The sequence below is a fragment of the Lynx canadensis genome, chromosome X (assembly GCF_007474595.2).
Source record: "Lynx canadensis isolate LIC74 chromosome X, mLynCan4.pri.v2, whole genome shotgun sequence".
Lineage (NCBI taxonomy): Eukaryota > Metazoa > Chordata > Mammalia > Carnivora > Felidae > Lynx > Lynx canadensis.
Genome location: NC_044321.2, coordinates 11,485,716 through 11,504,603, shown reverse-complemented (window position 1 = coordinate 11,504,603; position 18,888 = coordinate 11,485,716). Strand labels below are relative to the sequence as shown.

General features: G+C 43.3%; 1 protein-coding gene across 1 annotated transcript in view; it reads left to right on the top strand.

Moving 5' to 3' along the window:
• Positions 1 to 18,888, top strand: part of VEGFD (vascular endothelial growth factor D) — a 35,469-nt gene that overhangs the window by 9,767 nt on the left and 6,814 nt on the right. The window contains exons 3-5 of the mRNA XM_030304780.1: positions 8,743 to 8,953; positions 14,089 to 14,279; positions 17,646 to 17,794. Coding sequence (XP_030160640.1) covers positions 8,743 to 8,953; positions 14,089 to 14,279; positions 17,646 to 17,794 — 551 coding nt within the window. The remainder of the gene's footprint in view (positions 1 to 8,742; positions 8,954 to 14,088; positions 14,280 to 17,645; positions 17,795 to 18,888) is intronic.

The following is an 18,888-nucleotide window of genomic DNA, read 5'->3' as shown; positions in this document are numbered from 1 at the left end:
GAGCTGTCAGCACAGAGCCGACACGGGGCTCGAACTCACCAACCATGAGATCACAACCTGACCTGAAATCGGACATTCAACCGACTGAGCCACCCAGGCGCCCCTCTAGCTTGGGGACTGCTATGAAGAAAGCTATTATAAACATTAGTGTAAAGAGTTGTATGTGAACCCTAAGTCCTCCTTTATCAAGAGCAAATTCCCAGGAGTGTGACTGCTCAATCATATGGTGAGTGTATGTTGAACTTTGTCAGAAATGGCCAACACGTTTTCCAGAGTGCTCTCCCATTCAAAACCGGTCTCAAACAATTCACATCCATGTGGTCCCCTCTCCAGTTAGCTGTGGTCTATGATGTCAGGCAAAGCTTCCTGTCGGGGGATGTTATTTTCACTTGGGAGCTACGGGAAGCAGAGTCGGAAAACTTCATTTGGACTCAGCAGTCTAACATGGCCTGGGTAGATTCCTTGACACATGAGAGAGCGAGAACAGGGATTGAGGGGGCAGGGGAAACAATATTTGTGGAGGACAGCTGGGAATATGACTGTGCAACACAGAACCCAAACCAGGAAAATTCTGGGGGTTTTGGCTAAGCCTTAAACATTTCGTTAGAGATGAAATGCAAAATGCTCTCGCAGCGAAACAGAAGTTCCTAAGAGGTGGAGGGAGCACAGAATTATTTGCATTGCAACCTGACCCACTTCCCCAAACCTACTGCAGAGGGAAGGTGCTGACTGCTGTGATGCCTCTGAACTCCAGTTCTATTACTGTGGCCCCAGGCAACACTTGTAAATCCCTAAGCAAAGTCTTGTGAAATGTGGTCTCTGCATAGCTCACCCAGAAGCTTCTGGATTTTCCCAAGATATAAATCCTATTCACTCCACCTCCTTATTACCACACTTCCTGAACACATTGCCAACATGGTGGACAAAATAGCATCAACAGTTTTTAAAAGGCTGGGAATCGTAGACTCAACGCTGTCAAGAGGTCCAGAGAGGAATTTTGCAGAGCTGGTCTGTTTCCATATCTAGAACAGGATTCTTAATAGCATGGGACTGGATGGCCTAAGAAAAGCTTTTCATGGCTCTTTGAGGCAAGCAGTCAAGGGCTCCACTCCGAAATTCCTCACTGAACGTCTGGGAGCTCGGAGCCAGGATCCGAGCCTGGCTGTGGACCCCAAGCCATATTCCTCCTACGTAGGCATCCATGTTTATACTCCTCATTGATATTTTCTTTCAAATACTTTTATGGACCACCTTGTGAAAAGATTGCAATGTACACCTCCCTGTTGAATTCCAGTAAGTTAAAGCACTACCTATTATTTTTTATTCTGTTTTGAGAAATGGGTTGTTTTGAGTCCTTGGGAATTTGAGAAGCAATTTACTATGTCATTTAGGATGGTCTCAGGCAGGAAAGGCAGCTGACTACACGCTCTTTTGTCTGGAAAGGGTTATCATTGGTCTTCAATCTTGAAAAAGTCATACAGGTTGGGGGCTGGTAGTCAGTCAGATGACTTAAGAAAGGCTTTGGAAATCGAGTTAATCAAGATACTTACGCAAATACTTTGAGTCCAAGGTGTAACCCAGAAGAGCTTAAAGAGTAGGATTATTTCTCAGCGTGCATCTACCATTTATTCCCTACTGCATGGACTTGTACTTACTTACCTCAGGCACTAACCAGAGTCCTTGGACTTAAACCAGCATGCACCATCCTCCAAATGAGTGGTTCTCATTAAAATCACTTGGGAAGATTTTTAAAATAAATTTTATTTTGAACTACTCGGAGATTTACAGAAAAGTTTCAACGATAGTAAAGAGAGTTCCTAGGTACTCCCACCCAGCTTCCCCTAAGACTAGCAAACACTCAGGAAGTTTTCTTTAAAAAAATTCCTGATGGCAAAGCTGCGGCTCAGACCCATAAAATGAGAATCTCTGAGGATGGGATCCCAAAGCATCAGTATTTCTTTGAAGCTTCTTCCCAGGTAGGTTCAAGGCGAAGCCGAGGTTGAGAACCTCTGTTCCCAACCCTTACTTCTCCAAGTGTGGTCAGCCAACCAACAGTATCGCCATCACCCCGGAGCTTGTTAGAAATGCAGCATCCTAGGGGCGCGTGGGTGGCTCAGTCAGTTAAGCGTCTGACTTCGGCTCAGGTCATGATCTCATGGGTTGTGAACTTGAGCCCCACATGAGGCTCTCCACATTCAGCGCAGAGCCTCCTTCCTGCTTTGGATCCTGTCTCCCTCTCTCTCTGCCCCTCCCCCGCTCATGTGTGTGCTCTCTCTCAAAAATAAACAAACATTAAAAAAGCCTCCTAGGTTTCACCCCAAACCTCCTGCATCAGAATCTGCATTCTAACCAGAGGGCCCGGTGATTCATGCACACATTGTTTTGAGAAGCACTACTCTATACAAAACATTAAACAGACCACACAAGCCTAGGCCGAATCGCTATTTGTCAAAGGCATGTGTGTAGTTATTACTCGTAAATTTCCTCATCAGATATGTGCTAAGTGCTTATTATGTAAAAAGGATGAAGCAGACATGTTCTACCCTCAAAGAGATCACATTCTCGTAAGGGAAATGCAATGTGTTCCTAAATGATATCGTCTAACTTAGGCACATCATAGCTTGATCGAACAAGCGGCACTGGCTTTGGACTTGCAGAGAGGACACCCGGAGGAAGACACTTATAGTGAGGTAGTTTGAACAAGTGAACAATCTCTGGGTTAGATTTTCTATAGCGTGCAATGAATCATTTTTTTCCACTTATTTAATACCTTTGTATGTAGCTCTTACCATTGCTATATAAATAAGACCCATTATCACTGCTGCCCTTACAACCCGGTGAGGAAGACCAACACAAGTAAGCAAGTAAGGACACAAATGATTCATTAGTGTCAGTGGTGGTAGGTGCTGGGAAGGAGAAAAATGGGGTGCTGTGAATCCATGCGACCTAGGGACGGGACCCAGGCAGGGGTGGGAGCTGTGGGGGAGCCTCTTTTCCCTGAGCAGGTAACATCTGGCCAAGAAGGGTTCCACTGGACAGGGAGGGAGGGCGCCAAGCAGAGGGGGTGGCATGGACCACGGCGAGAGCAAGAACAAAAGAGCAAACCCGCGGAATGGATGCTTACTAATACTCGGCTCTCTGGTGTTTCCCACTGCCTCCTGAACTGGTACAAGTAGCCTGGCCTTCGAGCTTCCAGTCCTTCCTCTTTTTGGTTTTAAATAATTATAGCGATACACAATCTACATACCATAAAAGTTACCCATGCACCTGTTTTAAGTCATTTGATAATTTTTAGCAACTTACTGAGTTGAGCAGCCATCATCTACGTAAGATCCCTTGTGCCCCCTTTTACAGTTAACCCTCGTTTCCATCCCAGCCCCAGGTGGCCAGTCATCTACTTTCTGTCTCTTGGGAACGACCTAGGAGTGCGATGGGTTGGTCATATGGTAAATTTATGTTTAACTTTTTAAAGAACTGCTGAATCCTATCAACAGTGTAAGAGGGTTCCTACTGCTCCACCTCCCCAACAACACTTGGTGTATTGTCAGTCTTTTTGACTGTAGCCATCCACATGGATGTGACGTGGTACCTCATTGTACCAACCTCTCCCTCATCTTATGTGCCAGTCTTCCCACTCTTAAACTTGGCTCTGTGCCCACGGTGGCCCTCCCACTGATCTTTGCACTGTGGCTCCTTGATATCCCCCAATCATGCCTTTGTTTACTCTTTGAGTATGTTCCTTGACTAGATATTTTTGAGGAGGAGAGGGGACAGAGATTTAGAATTTAACTTAGTAGGCGTCCACGAGGCCTTTGATTTCCCCACAACGTGGACTCTTCCAAGTTCCTCCTACAAACCCAGCTGCCATACTTTTCCGAACATCTTGCCTGCCATTTCAGTCACCCTTGGCCCAGGTTACTGACCAAGCCCGAGCTGTGGAGATGCTCATGCTTCCTCATGGGAGAGTGCCATGTGAACTTGGGGGTTAACAAGAGGAGAAATGGCTACCCTTCCTATTGTAGTGCAGAAAACAGTGTACATTCAAATAAGAGTAAAATCTTGTTACAAAGACTTTAAGTCTCACATCTTCGAAACTGGCTTGTGGTGGCCAGGACATCAGAGAATGATTTGTTATCTAGGAGTGAAATTGCTAATAGTATTGGGTTAATTATCACACACACAAAAAGGTGCTACTGTAACAAAAAGCAGAGATCTGGTAACCCTGCTTCACTTCCTTCCTCTTGCTGAGTACTTTCTAATTATTTTAGTTTTGATTAGGGGTTCCACTAGAAAAGAGGAAAAAATCATGATTAACGTACTTGACAAATGTTTGGTACTTAAAACCATTGAAACCAATGGCTTATATATACTTTTGGGATTATATTCACACCTTGTGATTTTAATTTTTGTCTTACCCAAGCAGATAACAACGTTAATTACACAAAAATCAACTAGTGCAGAAAGTCTATTGGAAACCAACAGCCAGCCAGCCGTTTTTGACCCTTTGTAGACGTATCCCCCGATGAATTGTCAGGTGTCTGCTTACGTTGAGTTGTATTTATGTATAGTATTTCCGCTTGCAATAGCAAAATGACTGTCTGCAATATCTCAGCTATTTCAAACTAGATTTTAAATTATGAGGCTTGAAGTATGCTTAAATAACTCTGAGTACTTGAGTAAACACTGCATGTTTTATGATGAGGCAAGTCCTATGAGCCATTTCAGTGCCTTTAATTCAATCCAGAGATTTGATATTTTCTCCTGAGTTCTCAGTTGGATAGTTTAAAAACATTTCTGGGATTGAATTGAAATCTGTAAGAACTGTGAAAACGTACATCTTTCTATGTTCATGGATGGTATTGAATGAAACTTGCCTCAATAAATAAAAATTCTTTCAATATAGTACAATTTTTAAAACCTATAAAAAGGTATTGGATTGGTTTCATTATTTTCATGCGGAAGCAATGATGTAACAAAATGTATTTCAGAGATTAAACTGTGAAGAGGCGATGAATAATCAGGAAATGGGAGGCCATTGACAAATGGGCCCTGATGGAGAATCAATGAATTTCAGAGTTGCTTCAAGACATGAGCAATTATTCAGTTTCATCCCCAGATTTCCTAGATGAAGAGGCTGTGGCGTGCTGCTTAAATTTGATGCCGGTTCCACAAACCCTATCTTTGTTCTTCAAGCTTCCTCTTCCCCTCACTCCCAGAAAATTGCCCTGATTTAAATTTCACAGACAAGTGAGAAATCCTAGATCCCAGGCAGTCTCGCTGTGCATAAACCCATGTCATTCTCTATGAGCCTATTTCAGAAGGGGACCCTCTCATCCATTCATCCATTTATCTCTGCAACTTAGGTCAAACCAGCACCTCTGCTTTCTCTCTCCTGCATGTGTGTTCGGGGTCTTCCTCTCTGTTGCCTCTTTTCCTCAAGCTTATAAACATGTTCAAGATTCTCCCCTTTTGTTAAACACACACACGTTCATATCTAAACTTCTGAGCAAGATGACCTTCCCAATTCATGGTTTGAGGTCTTTTATACTCCATAGCAATTATAGGTAAAATATAAAATTGATCAAACGATCATAAACATCGGCAGATGGCAAACATGTGCAGAAATGGTACCAAAACGTGAAGCTGAAAAGATCAACACATCGTACACCTTAAACTTACACCATGCCGTGTGTCAGTTGTATCTCAGTCCAAATAAACTTTTAAAAAACATGAAGCCGAAGCTGCCGAACTGATGCACTCTGGGTCTGGAAGGTGGAGGCCACCAAGAATTCAACCTCAGCGGGTAATGGGTTCCGTGAGTGCACTCCATCAGTTCCATGGAAGCGGAAGGAAGTTACTGCTCTTTGCTGCCTGGAGCCTTGTCTTCTATGAAACTGCTTAACTAGGGGCAACAGAAGCAGATACTTCCTTGCGACCAGGACTTGAACCAGGCTGATCCCTGAGTCATAAATAGTCAATAAGATTCTGGATTCAGGGCCCTGGGAGTCAGGGGTTGCAACCACAGAACTTCTAAATGAAGAGAGGATAGGGAGAAAAAAAAATGAACTCCCAATGAAGATGAAACTACTAAACAAAATTCCAAATCACAGAGGTAATTATTGCTAAGCAAGCCAATAAAATTAATAATCAGGATATAAATCATATATATGAAGTTAAAATAAGACAATTTGAAGAAATAAGTGTATTTAGGAATGAGATAAAGAGATTAAAGGAATGATATTCATAAAATGACAAATTCGAAGAAACATACAGAAATAAAAAGGAAGGAGAACGAAGTGGAAATATTTGAAATTAGGAATGTGGTGATTGAAATTAAAAACTTACTAGACTCACAATTGGAGAAGTGGTGATTGGGAAGATGAACCAATTAATTTCACACATTGAAGAGAGATGAAGGGAGGAAAAAAAATAGATAAATATGAAAGTACACTTAAGAGACATGTACGATCATTAAAGCGCTCCAATACATGTCTGGTAGATATTTCAAAACTAGAATTGAAACAACACATGGAATAATGAAAAATATAATGCCTGAAAAGATAAAGAATTGAAATTTGAAAGGACGTTGGCCTCAAGATTGAATCTGCTGTGAAGGTCTCTTTTGCAACTTCTCAACCCTGCCATTATGGACAATATGTAAAAAGAATGGGCATGTTTGTGTGCCAATAAAACTTTATTCATAAAACAGGCAGGGAGCAGGCTGAATTAGGCCAGGGAACTGTAGTTTGACAGTCCCTGATGTAGAAGAGGAATCAGTGTTTATATTTTCATATATATCCCTCCAGGTAGTATATATATAATATATGTGTGTATATATGTGTGTGTATATATATATATATGTAATTTTACATGTATGATTAATTAACAATGATTGTTTATGTATACATACACGAAGGACATTATACACAAATTATTTTATTTTTTTAATGTTTATTTTGAGAGCGCACACACACAAGTGGGGGATGGGCAGGCAAAGAGAGAAGGAGAGAGAGAGAATCCCAAGCAGAGCCCGACACAGGGCTCTATCCCACAAACCTCGAGATCATGACCTGAGCCAAAATCAAGAGTCGGTTGCTTAACTGACTGAGCCACCCAGGCGCCCTCATGAACAAACAATTTTAAAATATATAAAAACCGAATCATACATGACTTGACCACACTTGCTCTTCTGAGCACCCCGCTTTTGGACAACACTCTGTACCTACCATCATATCTAAAAACAAAAAGTCCTCCTAAAACTTTGATTATTGATGCAGATTTTAACTAAAGTTTTTCAGGCGCAGTGGAGGAGGGTGTACATCACACCACTCGACGCAAGGCTTCCTGAAGGTTCCATTTGCTCAGCTCTCCTTCCCCACCGTTCCTTCCCCTGTAGCAGGCAGCCGACACCCATCTCTCCGTCCTCCCTCCTCAGCACCACCCTGCAGCTGTCCTGGTCCCTTGGCTCCCCCCTCACCCAGCTCTAAAAATCCCCTCGGCCCGCATATCCCAGCTGCCCAGGAAAACAAAGATCCAGTAGGCGCAGGCTCAGCAGGTGAAAATCTGGGTCCCTGACGATAGACAGACTGCTGTATCGTTTCTCCAGCACATCCCAGGGAGGAGCTCGATTCATTCTGTCCCAATGTACGTCTACATCACTGGTTTTGATGACCACATGGTATTTCATTGTATGTATGTATCATATTTGTATAACCAAGCCCCTTATTTTGAACAATTTACCGTATTGGCGGAGTCTCACACATCCATGCGTTGTATCAGCCGATACGGTCCGTGTAGTTGGGCAGAAAGCAAATTTTCAACATAAACTTTGGAAGTGTATTTTATCAGAAAAAAAAAAGATGCCTTCGAAATAGTGAACGGGAATAGTGAAAGGCTCAGAGGGTTAGAAGTTAGAAAATTCAGGTTATCAAGGTCTTAAAACCTTTCTTTCCTGTGGGTCTATAGGCAGGGTCCCCAGGACTTTGTGGGCCAGCTTCTCAGATAACAGAGATGAAAGCAATGGTCATCGGCTCCTGTCACAAAAACTGTGTGATTTTAAAATCCTTACTAGTTTCCGGTGGCTGTTGTACCAAACTACTGCAAAATTGGTGGCTTAAAACAATAGAACTCTATTCTCTCAGCGTTCTGGAATCCAGAAACGTGAAATGAAGGTGTAAGCGGGGCTGTGCTCCTTCCAAAGACTCTCGGAGAGAATCCTTCCTTGCCTCGTCCAGCTCTTGGCGGCCCCGGGCCATTCCTGGTTTGTGGCTGCATTACTTTAACTTTTGCCTCCGCCTTCACAAAACCTCATCTGTGTCCATGTCTTTCCCTCGCTCTTAAGAGGACGCTTGTCTTTGTATTTGGGTCCACCTGGATAATCCAGGATGATCTCATCTCATGATCAGTAATTACCTCTGCAAAGATCCTTGGCCCCAGTAAAGTCACGCTCCCAGGTTCTGGGATATAGCATTTCGAAGTCCACCATTCCGGCCACTATGGTACTGTTTTTAAATGTCCCGAGAAACCAGGGGAATCATTTTTTTTTGATTCAATCATCAATGAGCAGCATGTGAATCAAAAATACTCGCTAGTAGTTTTCCTAGGTACTGGTGTACATTTGAACGATCTCTCTAATTTCTTTTCAGCTCCATTTACATCTTTAAGGGTCGGCAATGTGGGCCGTCAGGACACACTAAAACTTTAGTAACTGGCTTTGAAACCAGTATTTTTGTCTGTTGACAGCGGGCGTCTCGGTCAACCTTAGAACGGTCTGAACAGCAGATCAGGGCGGCCTCCGGTTTGGAGGAGCTGCTGCGAATCACACACTTCGAGGACTGGAAGCTGTGGAGATGCCGACTGAAGCTCCCGAGTTTGACCGGTACAGACTCCCGCTCGGCTTCCCATCGGGCCACCAGGTTTGCGGCCACTTTCTACGACCTTGAAACCCTAAAAGGTAGGCGCGCGCGCGCGTACGCACCTGTGGCCAGAAGCCAGTTCTGCAGTGTGTCAGATACTGACACGTGCACCAGCTTCTTCCAAGGGTCTGAGGAGGGCAGGCGCGGGTCCGGGAAAAGAAACGGGGTGCCTGATTTCATAGCCTCGGCGTTAGCAGAGAACCCTTGTTTCCTACGTTGATTCTGCAGAGAAATATATGCAACATGATTTTGAGATCGAAAACCGATGCAAGAGAACACTTTAAAATTCACAACTATATTTTAACTCAGAGATGCCAGGGCAAAACAAACCTAGAAAGACCATTCTTCATAGAGAAAAAATCGCATCTACATCGACTAAAGATGAGGAAGTTAGGTTTCACTTCTTTTATGTCTTCAAAATTCTGGGAATTTTTTTTTTTTTTTTTTTTTTTTTTTTTTAGCAAACATGAAAAGTAGAAGTTGGAAGCTGAGTTGTCATAATGCATATCAGTATTACTAGATGACAGAGGTGGAGAATCCTCTCAACAAAAGAATCCAAACTCCAGACTAGGAACTAACCTAATTTGAAATAAAGGGGGTGATTGTTCCCTAGTAAGATATGAAGGTTCTTTTTAAGAAAACCATTGTCTGTATAGGTACTGTGCCATAATGAATGAAGCTTGCCAAACACTGTCACGGGGCCTCTGGTTAGGCATTGGACTTTTTGGATAATGTAGCAAAACAACACAAGAAGCCACTGGGGCATTGTTGATCTAGCATTTTAGATTTGATGAACCTAGGATTACCTAGTGATGGGTTACATCTATCACAGAATTCAAATTAACCACCAGGCCAAAATTATTCTTTTCTCTTTTTCTAGAATTATCTTTCTTTGTTTCCATATGTAAAAAGACGACGAGGTGGCACAGGCCGCTGTTGTCAGCTGTGGGGAAGGCCGTGTGTCGGGGGATAAATCTCTTGGCAGCGCTGGGGGCATGGGTGCGAAGAGGGTTCTTTGTGCTCTTGTGTATGACCGTGTGTCTGAGTTGAGACAGTTGGAACCCTGGCCTAGAACCCACTTAAGCCAGAGGTTTGAAGCTCTACTTGTTTCTATGTGGCCAATTAGCATGGACTTCATGGAAACAGAGGGATCCGACCTCACCTGAAGATCCAAGGCCTTAGCCAGATTACCTGTCTGAAGGCCTGGGGTGAACCTGGAGATACTCCATGAAAATGGAGGGAGACAAGCATTTACCATACAACCAAGACTAGGTGATTAAAAAAAAAAAGTCAGTTACATTGACAGTTTTTTTTTAATAATGTTTTTATTTATTTTTGAGAGAGTGCAAGCAAGGGAGGAACAGAGAGATGGGGGGGAGGGAACAGAGGATCTGAAGAGGGCTCTGTGCTGATAGCAGAGAGCCCAACGTGGGCGGGGCTTGAACTCACAAACCGTGAGATCACCATGACCGGAGCCGAAGTTGGACCCTTAACCGACTGAGCCACCCAGGCGTCTTGACGTTTTCTGAGGCGGAAACCATAAAACAAAACAAAACAAAACAAAAACAAAAACAAAACAACTGTATTTTAAAAAACATAAAAATATGGAATTTGCCAACTCTAAAATGTCTCTTATATGGGAATCATCAGAAGTTGTTTGCTCAGTTAGAAGCAGTAAATGATCAAATTGAGGTGTTACACCACTTCTCATTTGTTATCAACTCTTCCTCACAGATTTGGGGGTCATTCCCTGAGGCACAGCAGTCCTGCTTGGCAGGACTTTGCTAGGAAAGAATAGTAAACTTATGAAGCTTTTAAGCAGTGGCATTACTCATAGTTCCACACAATTTTGATTAAAATCTCGTACCACTCCAACTTTCAAAACTTAGTCTTACAAAAAGCAGATGGAAAGCAACATTTAAGTAGAATTTTAAACAAAGCACTATTCTTGTAAGTCAACTACTTGCTTTTCCCAGGACTCGTGATTAATAATAGTGACTTAAACAATATTCATATTAAGACCAAATTTGGTAATTTCTCTCTCATGGTTATAGCCTTTAGGCTCTTTATATAAACATTCATAATCAGAAATTAAAAGGGTCTTGGGTTGAAAGATTTTATTATGAAAAAACAAAGTTAAGGCAGATTGCATAGCATATGCAAGGTTTCTCAGGTGGCCAAACATCTTGTTTTTGTGACTGACTGAAGAAGCCACGTATGAGGAATATTAAGATTAAGGGGAGGGGGGAGGAATGAAGATATGGAAAAGGTGTTTTGAAGGAATAATTCAGAGACTAGGGTCAGATCTCCAACAATAATGTTATATCTGTACACTTCGAGCAGTTGTTTGTCCCTTCTGGCAGAAACATGTTCGCATCTATGGGAATCCAGAATGACGTGGAGAAAGACCCACATAAACTTTGGAAGATGGGGTAAAAAGGGAGGAGAGTTTATCTATTGCTGTGTAACACATTACCCCCAAACTTAGCTGCTTAAACATATTTTATCTGACAGTTTCTGTGGATCAGAAATATAGACATGGCCTAGCTGGGTGTCTCTCCTTCGGGATCTCTCCAGAGGCTGCCGTCTAGGTGTCATCTTGGGCTGTGGGCAGCATCTCAAGGTTTAATTGGGGCAGGATGTGCTTCCAAGTTCACTCAGAGATTGTTGGTAGGACTCAGTTCCTCACAAACTGCTGAACTGAGGGTCCCTGCTCCTCACTGGCTGTTGGCCAGAGTCTGCCCTCAGTTCCTTGCCATGTGGACCTTTCCAACATGGCGGTTTGCTTCATCAGAGCCTACAAGTTGAAAAGGCAAAAGAGAGAGGGTGCCAGCAAGAGCCAGAGACTGCTAGCAAGACAGAAGTCACCGTCTTTTTAAACCTAATCATGGAAGTGAGATTCCCATCACTTTTGCTGTATTCTCTTCATAAGAATCAAGTCCCTGGGCCCAGCCCCCACAGAGGAGGGGATTGTAAAAGGGCGTGAACACCAGGAGGTGGGCCTCACCGGGGGTCATTTTAGAAGCTTCCTACCACAGGAGGGTGTTCACCACCACCTCCAACACATACTAAACTCTACAGTTGTATGGCAAGCTCAAGGAAAGTCTTTAAAGTTGTCTTTATCCTAAAATTGACTCATTTCCCCAAAACACCCATGGAAAGGCTGTACAAGTGTAAGTATCAAAGTGTCAGAGTCTATTTTTTTTTAATATTTTTTTTTAATTTTGCCTTTTATTTTCTTTCAATGCATGAAGTTCATTGTCAAATTGGTTTCCATACAACACCCAGTGCTCATCCCAAAAGGTGCCCTCCTCAATACCCCTCACCCACCCTCCCCCCATCAACCCTCAGTTTGTTTTCAGTTTTTTAAAAGTCTCTTATGTTTTGGCTGTCTTCCACTCTAACCTCTTTTTTTTTTCCTTCCCCTCCGCCATGGGTTTCTGTTAAGTTTCTCAGGATCCACATAAGAGTGAAAACATATGGTATCTGTCTTTGTATGGCTTATTTCACTTAGCATAACACTCTCCAGTTCCATCCGTGTTGCTACAAAGGGCCATATTTCATTCTTTCTCATTGCCATGTAGTACTCCATTGTGTATATAAACCACAATTTCTTTTTTTAAATTTTTTTTATTTTTTTTTTATTTAAAAAAAAAATTTTTTTTTTCAACGTTTATTTATTTTTGGGACAGAGAGAGACAGAGCATGAACGGGGGAGGGGCAGAGAGAGAGGGAGACACAGAATCGGAAACAGGCTCCAGGCTCCGAGCCATCAGCCCAGAGCCTGATGCGGGGCTCGAACTTACGGACCGCGAGATCGTGACCTGGCTGAAGTCGGACGCTCAACCGACTGCACCACCCAGGCGCCCCTAAACCACAATTTCTTTATCCATTCATCAGTTGATGGACATTTCGGCTCTTTCCATAATTTGGCTATTGTTGAGAGTGCTGCTATAAACATTGGGGTACAAGTGCCCCTATGCATCAGCACTCCTGTATCCCTTGGGTAAATTCCTAGCAGTGCTATTGCTGGGTCATAGGGTAGGTCTATTTTTAATTTTCTGAGGAACCTCCACACTGTTTTCCAGAGTGGCTGCACCAGTTTGCATTCCCACCAACAGTGCAAGAGGGTTCCCCTTTCTCCACATCCTCTCCAGCATCTATAGTCTCCTGATTTGTTCATTTTGGCCACTCTGACTGGCGTGAGGTGATATCTGAGTGTGGTTTTGATTTGTATTTCCCTGATGAGGAGCGACGTTGAGCATCTTTTCATGTGCTTGTTGGCCATCCGGATGTCTTCTTTAGAGAAGTGTCTATTCATGTTTTCTGCCCATTTCTTCACTGGGTTATTTGTTTTTCGGGTGTGGAGTTTGGTGAGCTCTTTATAGATTTTGGATACTAGCCCTTTGTCCGATATGTCATTTGCAAATATCTTTTCCCATTCCGTTGGTTGCCTTTTAGTTTTGTTGGTTATTTCCTTTGCTGTGCAGAAGAGTCTAATTTTTAAAAATAAACTAGGAGAGAAAAAGCAAGTACTGTTTTACAGGGAAGTATGTAATCTTTTTATTCCCAGAGGCTTGTGTCTTTTTCTGGTTTCCTTCAAATTAGCTAGAATGGCCAGAAGATGACCTGGCTAATTTCAAAATGACCTGGCTCATTTCATTATTTTACATAAACACCGGCATGGGGCACTCGCAAATGAACGAAACCCTCGCTTGAGGAAAGATCAGTCCCACTTAAATTTCCATTCATGTGGTTTGCCGGGTTTGAATCCTCCTACAGCTACTTTAGCAGCCAACGGACACGCATCTCCTGATGGCGCTAGGACCCACCCGCACCTGACTTCAAGTGGAAGAAATGCTGTCCAGCTGTGTCCCGAAATTGCTTAACAAATAACATTTACAGGTTATTTCTTCACGTGCTTCCATTTGCTTCCTTATTAGCCAGGTCTCCCAGGGGTACCCGGGGAGTTCCAATACCAGACATGATGCTCTTTGCCAAAGAAGGTATTCGATCAGTGGGAAGGGACACAGATTGTGGTTTTAATTTTTCCGAAAACAGTCTTTGGTTAGAGGGCCGCCCCCCCCCCCAAAGTGCAGACGCGAAAATGACTGTGCTCGGTAGCACCCTGGCCCGCGCTGGCCTGCCGGCCCCAACGGCTTCCTCTCCGCAGTTATCGACGAGGAATGGCAGAGAACCCAGTGCAGCCCCAGAGAGACATGCGTGGAGGTGGCCAGCGAGCTGGGGAGGAGCACCGACACGTTCTTCAAGCCCCCCTGTGTGAACGTGTTCCGGTGTGGGGGCTGCTGCAACGAGGAGAGCCGCGTCTGCATGAACACGAGCACCTCCTACATTTCCAAACAGGTAAGGGGACATCCGCCCGCGGCCCCCTCCGAAGCCCCGGGGGACAGGCGTGCCGCTGAGCCCAATGTCAATGGGCACCGTCTCATTTCATCCCTGAAACAAATCAAGAGGATATCTTATTATAGATGAGGAGACTGAGGCTCAGAGAGCTGAGCCGTGGCCGAGCTGGGATTCAGATCCAGGTCTGTGGGACTCCAGAGCCTGAAGTCCCTCTGGCTTTAGAGCAGATTGCCTGGGTTCAAGTCCCCACTCTTCCACTCAATAGTTGTGTGGCCTTAGGCAAGATATAGAACCTGTCTGTACATCTGCTTCCTCCCCTGTAGAGTGGGGGGTGGCTAATTACAAACCTCACCGTGTAGCGCGTGATGTCGTTCTAGCCTCTCTGATGCTCTGATGTCGAGAATCTGCACTGTCTTGTGGATTCGTTGGGTTCTGTGTGTGCGAGTGGAGTGACTGAGAAGAGTTGGACGGGTGGGGCTGTGGGAAGGAGGAAGAGCTGGCGAGATGCCCTGAGCTGGCAAAAATGGGGAGCTGTTCTCACCCTTGGACTGAAGAGGCTAGGGGCTCGAGCCATTTCAGGAACCCAGAGAGAACGGGGAGAAGAGGGCTGCGGGTCCGGTTGGAGGGGTGGGGGCAAAAAGTCGGGGGCAGAGGGTGGAGGATGCGGGGACCTATAGATGCAGCCGTGGAGGCCAGCGTCTCGAGACACCGAGCCCAGTGGGGAAGGAGAGAGGATGGCATCTCGGGAGGGGCAAATGGAGCGTATCTGGCACAAAAGATCTTTGAGAAGAATTCTCTCGTCCCCATGAAAGAAATAATTCTTCCCTCTCCATCTTGTAAAATCTCTTTCGCCCCGTAGATAAGTTTTTCTTTCTATCACTGCTACTATATTGTTGTGAAATGTAATAGATGTGGCATCGAAGAGCAGTAATACCAAACTTAGGAAAACATGTTAAAAGGCTGTCAGTCCGACTACATTCCTTTTGGTTCTCCGTTGCAGATTCCTCCCACGTGTTGATATATTTATTTGTCACATTTGCCTATGCAAAATGTGTACATTTTGCTCATGATTGTGTACAGAGGTAGTACAATAAAATTACATATGTACACGAAAATATCCATGGTGGGTAATGTTCTTAATTGGATGGAAAGAATGGAATGCCGATTTGTTTGGTAATAAGTTAATTTATGCTTCATTTTGTTTCCCCTACCCCCTAAAATTGCCCACAAGCTGTAGAGTTTCTTTCTCTAAATTCTTTTAGAGAATCTTGGAACTTGTAAAAACTCTGACCTTTTACTGTTTGACAATCAGCGGGGGGTAGTGGGAAATGACCACGTTATTCCCTAAAAAATTCCTGAAAAATTTCGCAAGAAGTTGAAGTTTATGCAGAGTAAGAAAGTTTTTAAACTTTCTCTTAGTTAGACTCATAGAACTTCTATTACATATCAAAAGGTCAGAATAAACACAACTTTAATGGATTGTTTCCACTTAATAGAGAGTTGAGTACTTTATTTTGACTGCTGTACTCAACAAATGATTAGTTTTAAAGAATGTACTTAAGGGTAAGTGTACAGGAGTTTTTCTTGCCAAATATGCATTCTTGAACATTTGCACAGTGGTTTAAAAAAAACTACCTCTCACCCCAAAGTTATGGACTATTTGATGACCTACATCTTAGAAACAAAGTGAATAAATGAATGCTGTGTGTAGTAAAGACTACTTGGAATGGGGATTGAATAAACAGAACACTAAAGTCAAGTTCAATTTTGTCCATACACCATAGAGCCACTCTAGAAACAAAGTAATTGTCATGTCTCTGAATTCTACTTGTCAAGATCCCACCTTGCTTCTTCTGAAATTTTGCTTCACAGAAATTTTGTTCCAAAAAGTTAATAAGGCATATTCTTAAGAGTATCACCTCTGGCTCTAGAGCGGATTGCCTGGGTTCAAATCCTCACTCTTCCAATCAAGTTGTGTGGCCTTAGGCAAGTTATAGAACCTCTCTGTACATCTGTTTCTTCACCTGTAGAGTTGGTGGTGGATAAATAAAAACCTACCATGTAATGTCGTTATAAGGGATAAATGAATTAACACAAAACAGGGCATATAGAAGCAGAATGAGGAACTCCTGGGTGGCTCAGTCGGTTAGGCATCTGACTTCGGCTCAGGTCATGATCTCACGGTTCGTGGGTTCGAGCCCCGTATCGGGCTCTGTGCTGATGGCTCAGAGCCTGGAGCCTGCTTCAGATTCTATGTCTCCCTCTCTCTGCCCCTTCCCTGCTCATGCTCTGTCTCTCTAAAAAATAAATAAACATTAAAAAATTTTTTTTTTAAATTTAGAAACGGAATGATATTCATGTTACCTATAATTATTTGGTTGGGTGCGATGATCTTGTATCAGTCAGTTACTACTGTGTAGTGCTGCATAATAAACACCCTAAATTCTTACCCATGTATGTAAGATTCAGTTGGTTTAGAGTGGGCTCAGTTGGGCTTGACTCCAAGCTACAGATTGAGTGCAGGTCTGTCCCCCGGGTCTCTCGTCCCTTGGCCCAGCACGCCTGCCAGATCATGCTCTTCTCATGGCTACGGTGTACGCAGGAGAAAACAAGCCCACAAAGCATACACAGTTCAAGTTTGCCGTTGTGTCATGTCTGCTAACATCCTGTTTGCCGAAGCAAGTCACATAGCCAAGTCCAAAGTCAAGGAACAGGAAACTATATTCCTTCAATGGAGATGGTATGAGAAGGGATAAGTAAATAGTCTCAAACAATAATCTGTTTGCCATGGTCTCAAAGAAACTTCATAGCTAGAATTTCACTTAGTCCTTATAATTTACACTCAAATGAAAACAGGAGGAAGGCCCAACAGTGCCATTTTCAGGGATACCAGTGACACTAAGTGTTAAGAGATTTGGTCTTAAATATTTGGTAAAGTTGCATAAGCCCCCAGTCTCCTGACTCCCAGGCCAGTATCCTTTCCATCATGCCAGCCTTTATCCTCATTAGTTCGATTCTTTTAAAACAATTTTTTTAAATGCTTATTTCTTTTTGAGAGAGAGACCAAGTGTGAATGGGGGAGGGGCAGAGAGAGAGGGAAACACAGAATCCAAAGCAGGCTCCAGGCTCTGAGCTGTCAGCAAAGGGCCCGACGCAGGGCTCGAACCCACGAACCGCAAGACCATAACCTGAGCCGAAGTCAGACACTCAACCGACTGGGCCAGTTAGGCACCCCTCATTAGTTCTTTTCTTAATGGACGGCTTTCCTAAAGTGAGTGCCATAAGGACAAAGGCAAAAATGCAGACTGTAGAGATTATTATCATCTAAAAATATGTATGTGTTACGGTTCTCTTTCTCTCCTCTAGCTCTTTCAGATATCAGTGCCTTTGACTTCAGTACCTGAATTAGTGCCTGTTAAAGTTGCCAACCATACAGGTTGTAAATGTCTGCCAACGGCTCCCCGCCATCCATACTCCATTATCAGAAGATCCATCCAGGTCCCTGAAGAAGATCAGTAAGCATTTCTTGTATTCAGTTACGCTTGTTCTTGCCTTTGCTAAAGCTGTGTGTGGAGAATACTTCATTAATTATACAGTCATCGCTTTCAAGTTCATCATCTTTAAGCTTCTAATCCAGATCTACTGGTAATAACGGTTTGGCAAATAATGTTTTTTATTAGGTGTCAGATGTATGTTGTAGAGGGACCAATAACTCGGTGGCTAGGAACTCACCACGTCTACTTGTAGACACCTTTGTTCTTAATGTGCATAGTCCGGTGCAGCCGTAACAGTCTACACCAGTCTCCAATTTGGCACACGTCCCCTTCGTCCAGAACAAGCGTTACATGAAACTCATTTCTGGCTCTTTATACTTCCAAGCCCCCAAATTGGGGAGGGAAAACGGTTCCCCAAGTCCCCCGGGGAGCGGCAAAACTATCCGCATCTGAGTTTGGTGATTTTTCTCAACTTCCTGTTAAGATTACCAAATGGAAAATTCTCATTTTAAATTAAAATGGCTTAAAATTAATTTGACTTTGACATTTCTTCAGAGCATTCTGTGGTTCTTTGTGAGACAAATCATGACACCCCGAAGTGTCCTGAAATCAAAGGTACGAATCATTGATTTGGGAAAAAGATTTTCATATAGAGAAACACAAGGGCAAATTACAAACACTGAATGAAAACATTAACTGAGTGAGAGACTTAGATCTCGCAAAAGCAAGCAGTAAATGTATTGGGTGGCTGGCAAGTGGAGTGAGCTGGTGCTGATGTTCGTCATTACCGAGCCAAGAAGACACCTGTACCTCTCTCACGGGGACAGAGGCTCCTATAAAAGGAACGTGTATCTTCAGCTTGTTCCTGCCGGCCCGGCCAGTGTTCTCTCCATTTTAAAGGCTCTGTTAGGACAATGTTTACTTTTGCTAAATAGGCTCTGTTGACAGCTAATTTGCACAGTTTTAACAGCAATCTTCTTAAAAAGATGCTAACTGTCCAAAATTACAGTTTCATTTCCAAATAGAACATTTGTGATTACAGAATTACTACCTAATACCATGCAGTTCATAAATATGAATTAAGCTCCTTAAAAGTCGTAACGCTCCTCCACTCA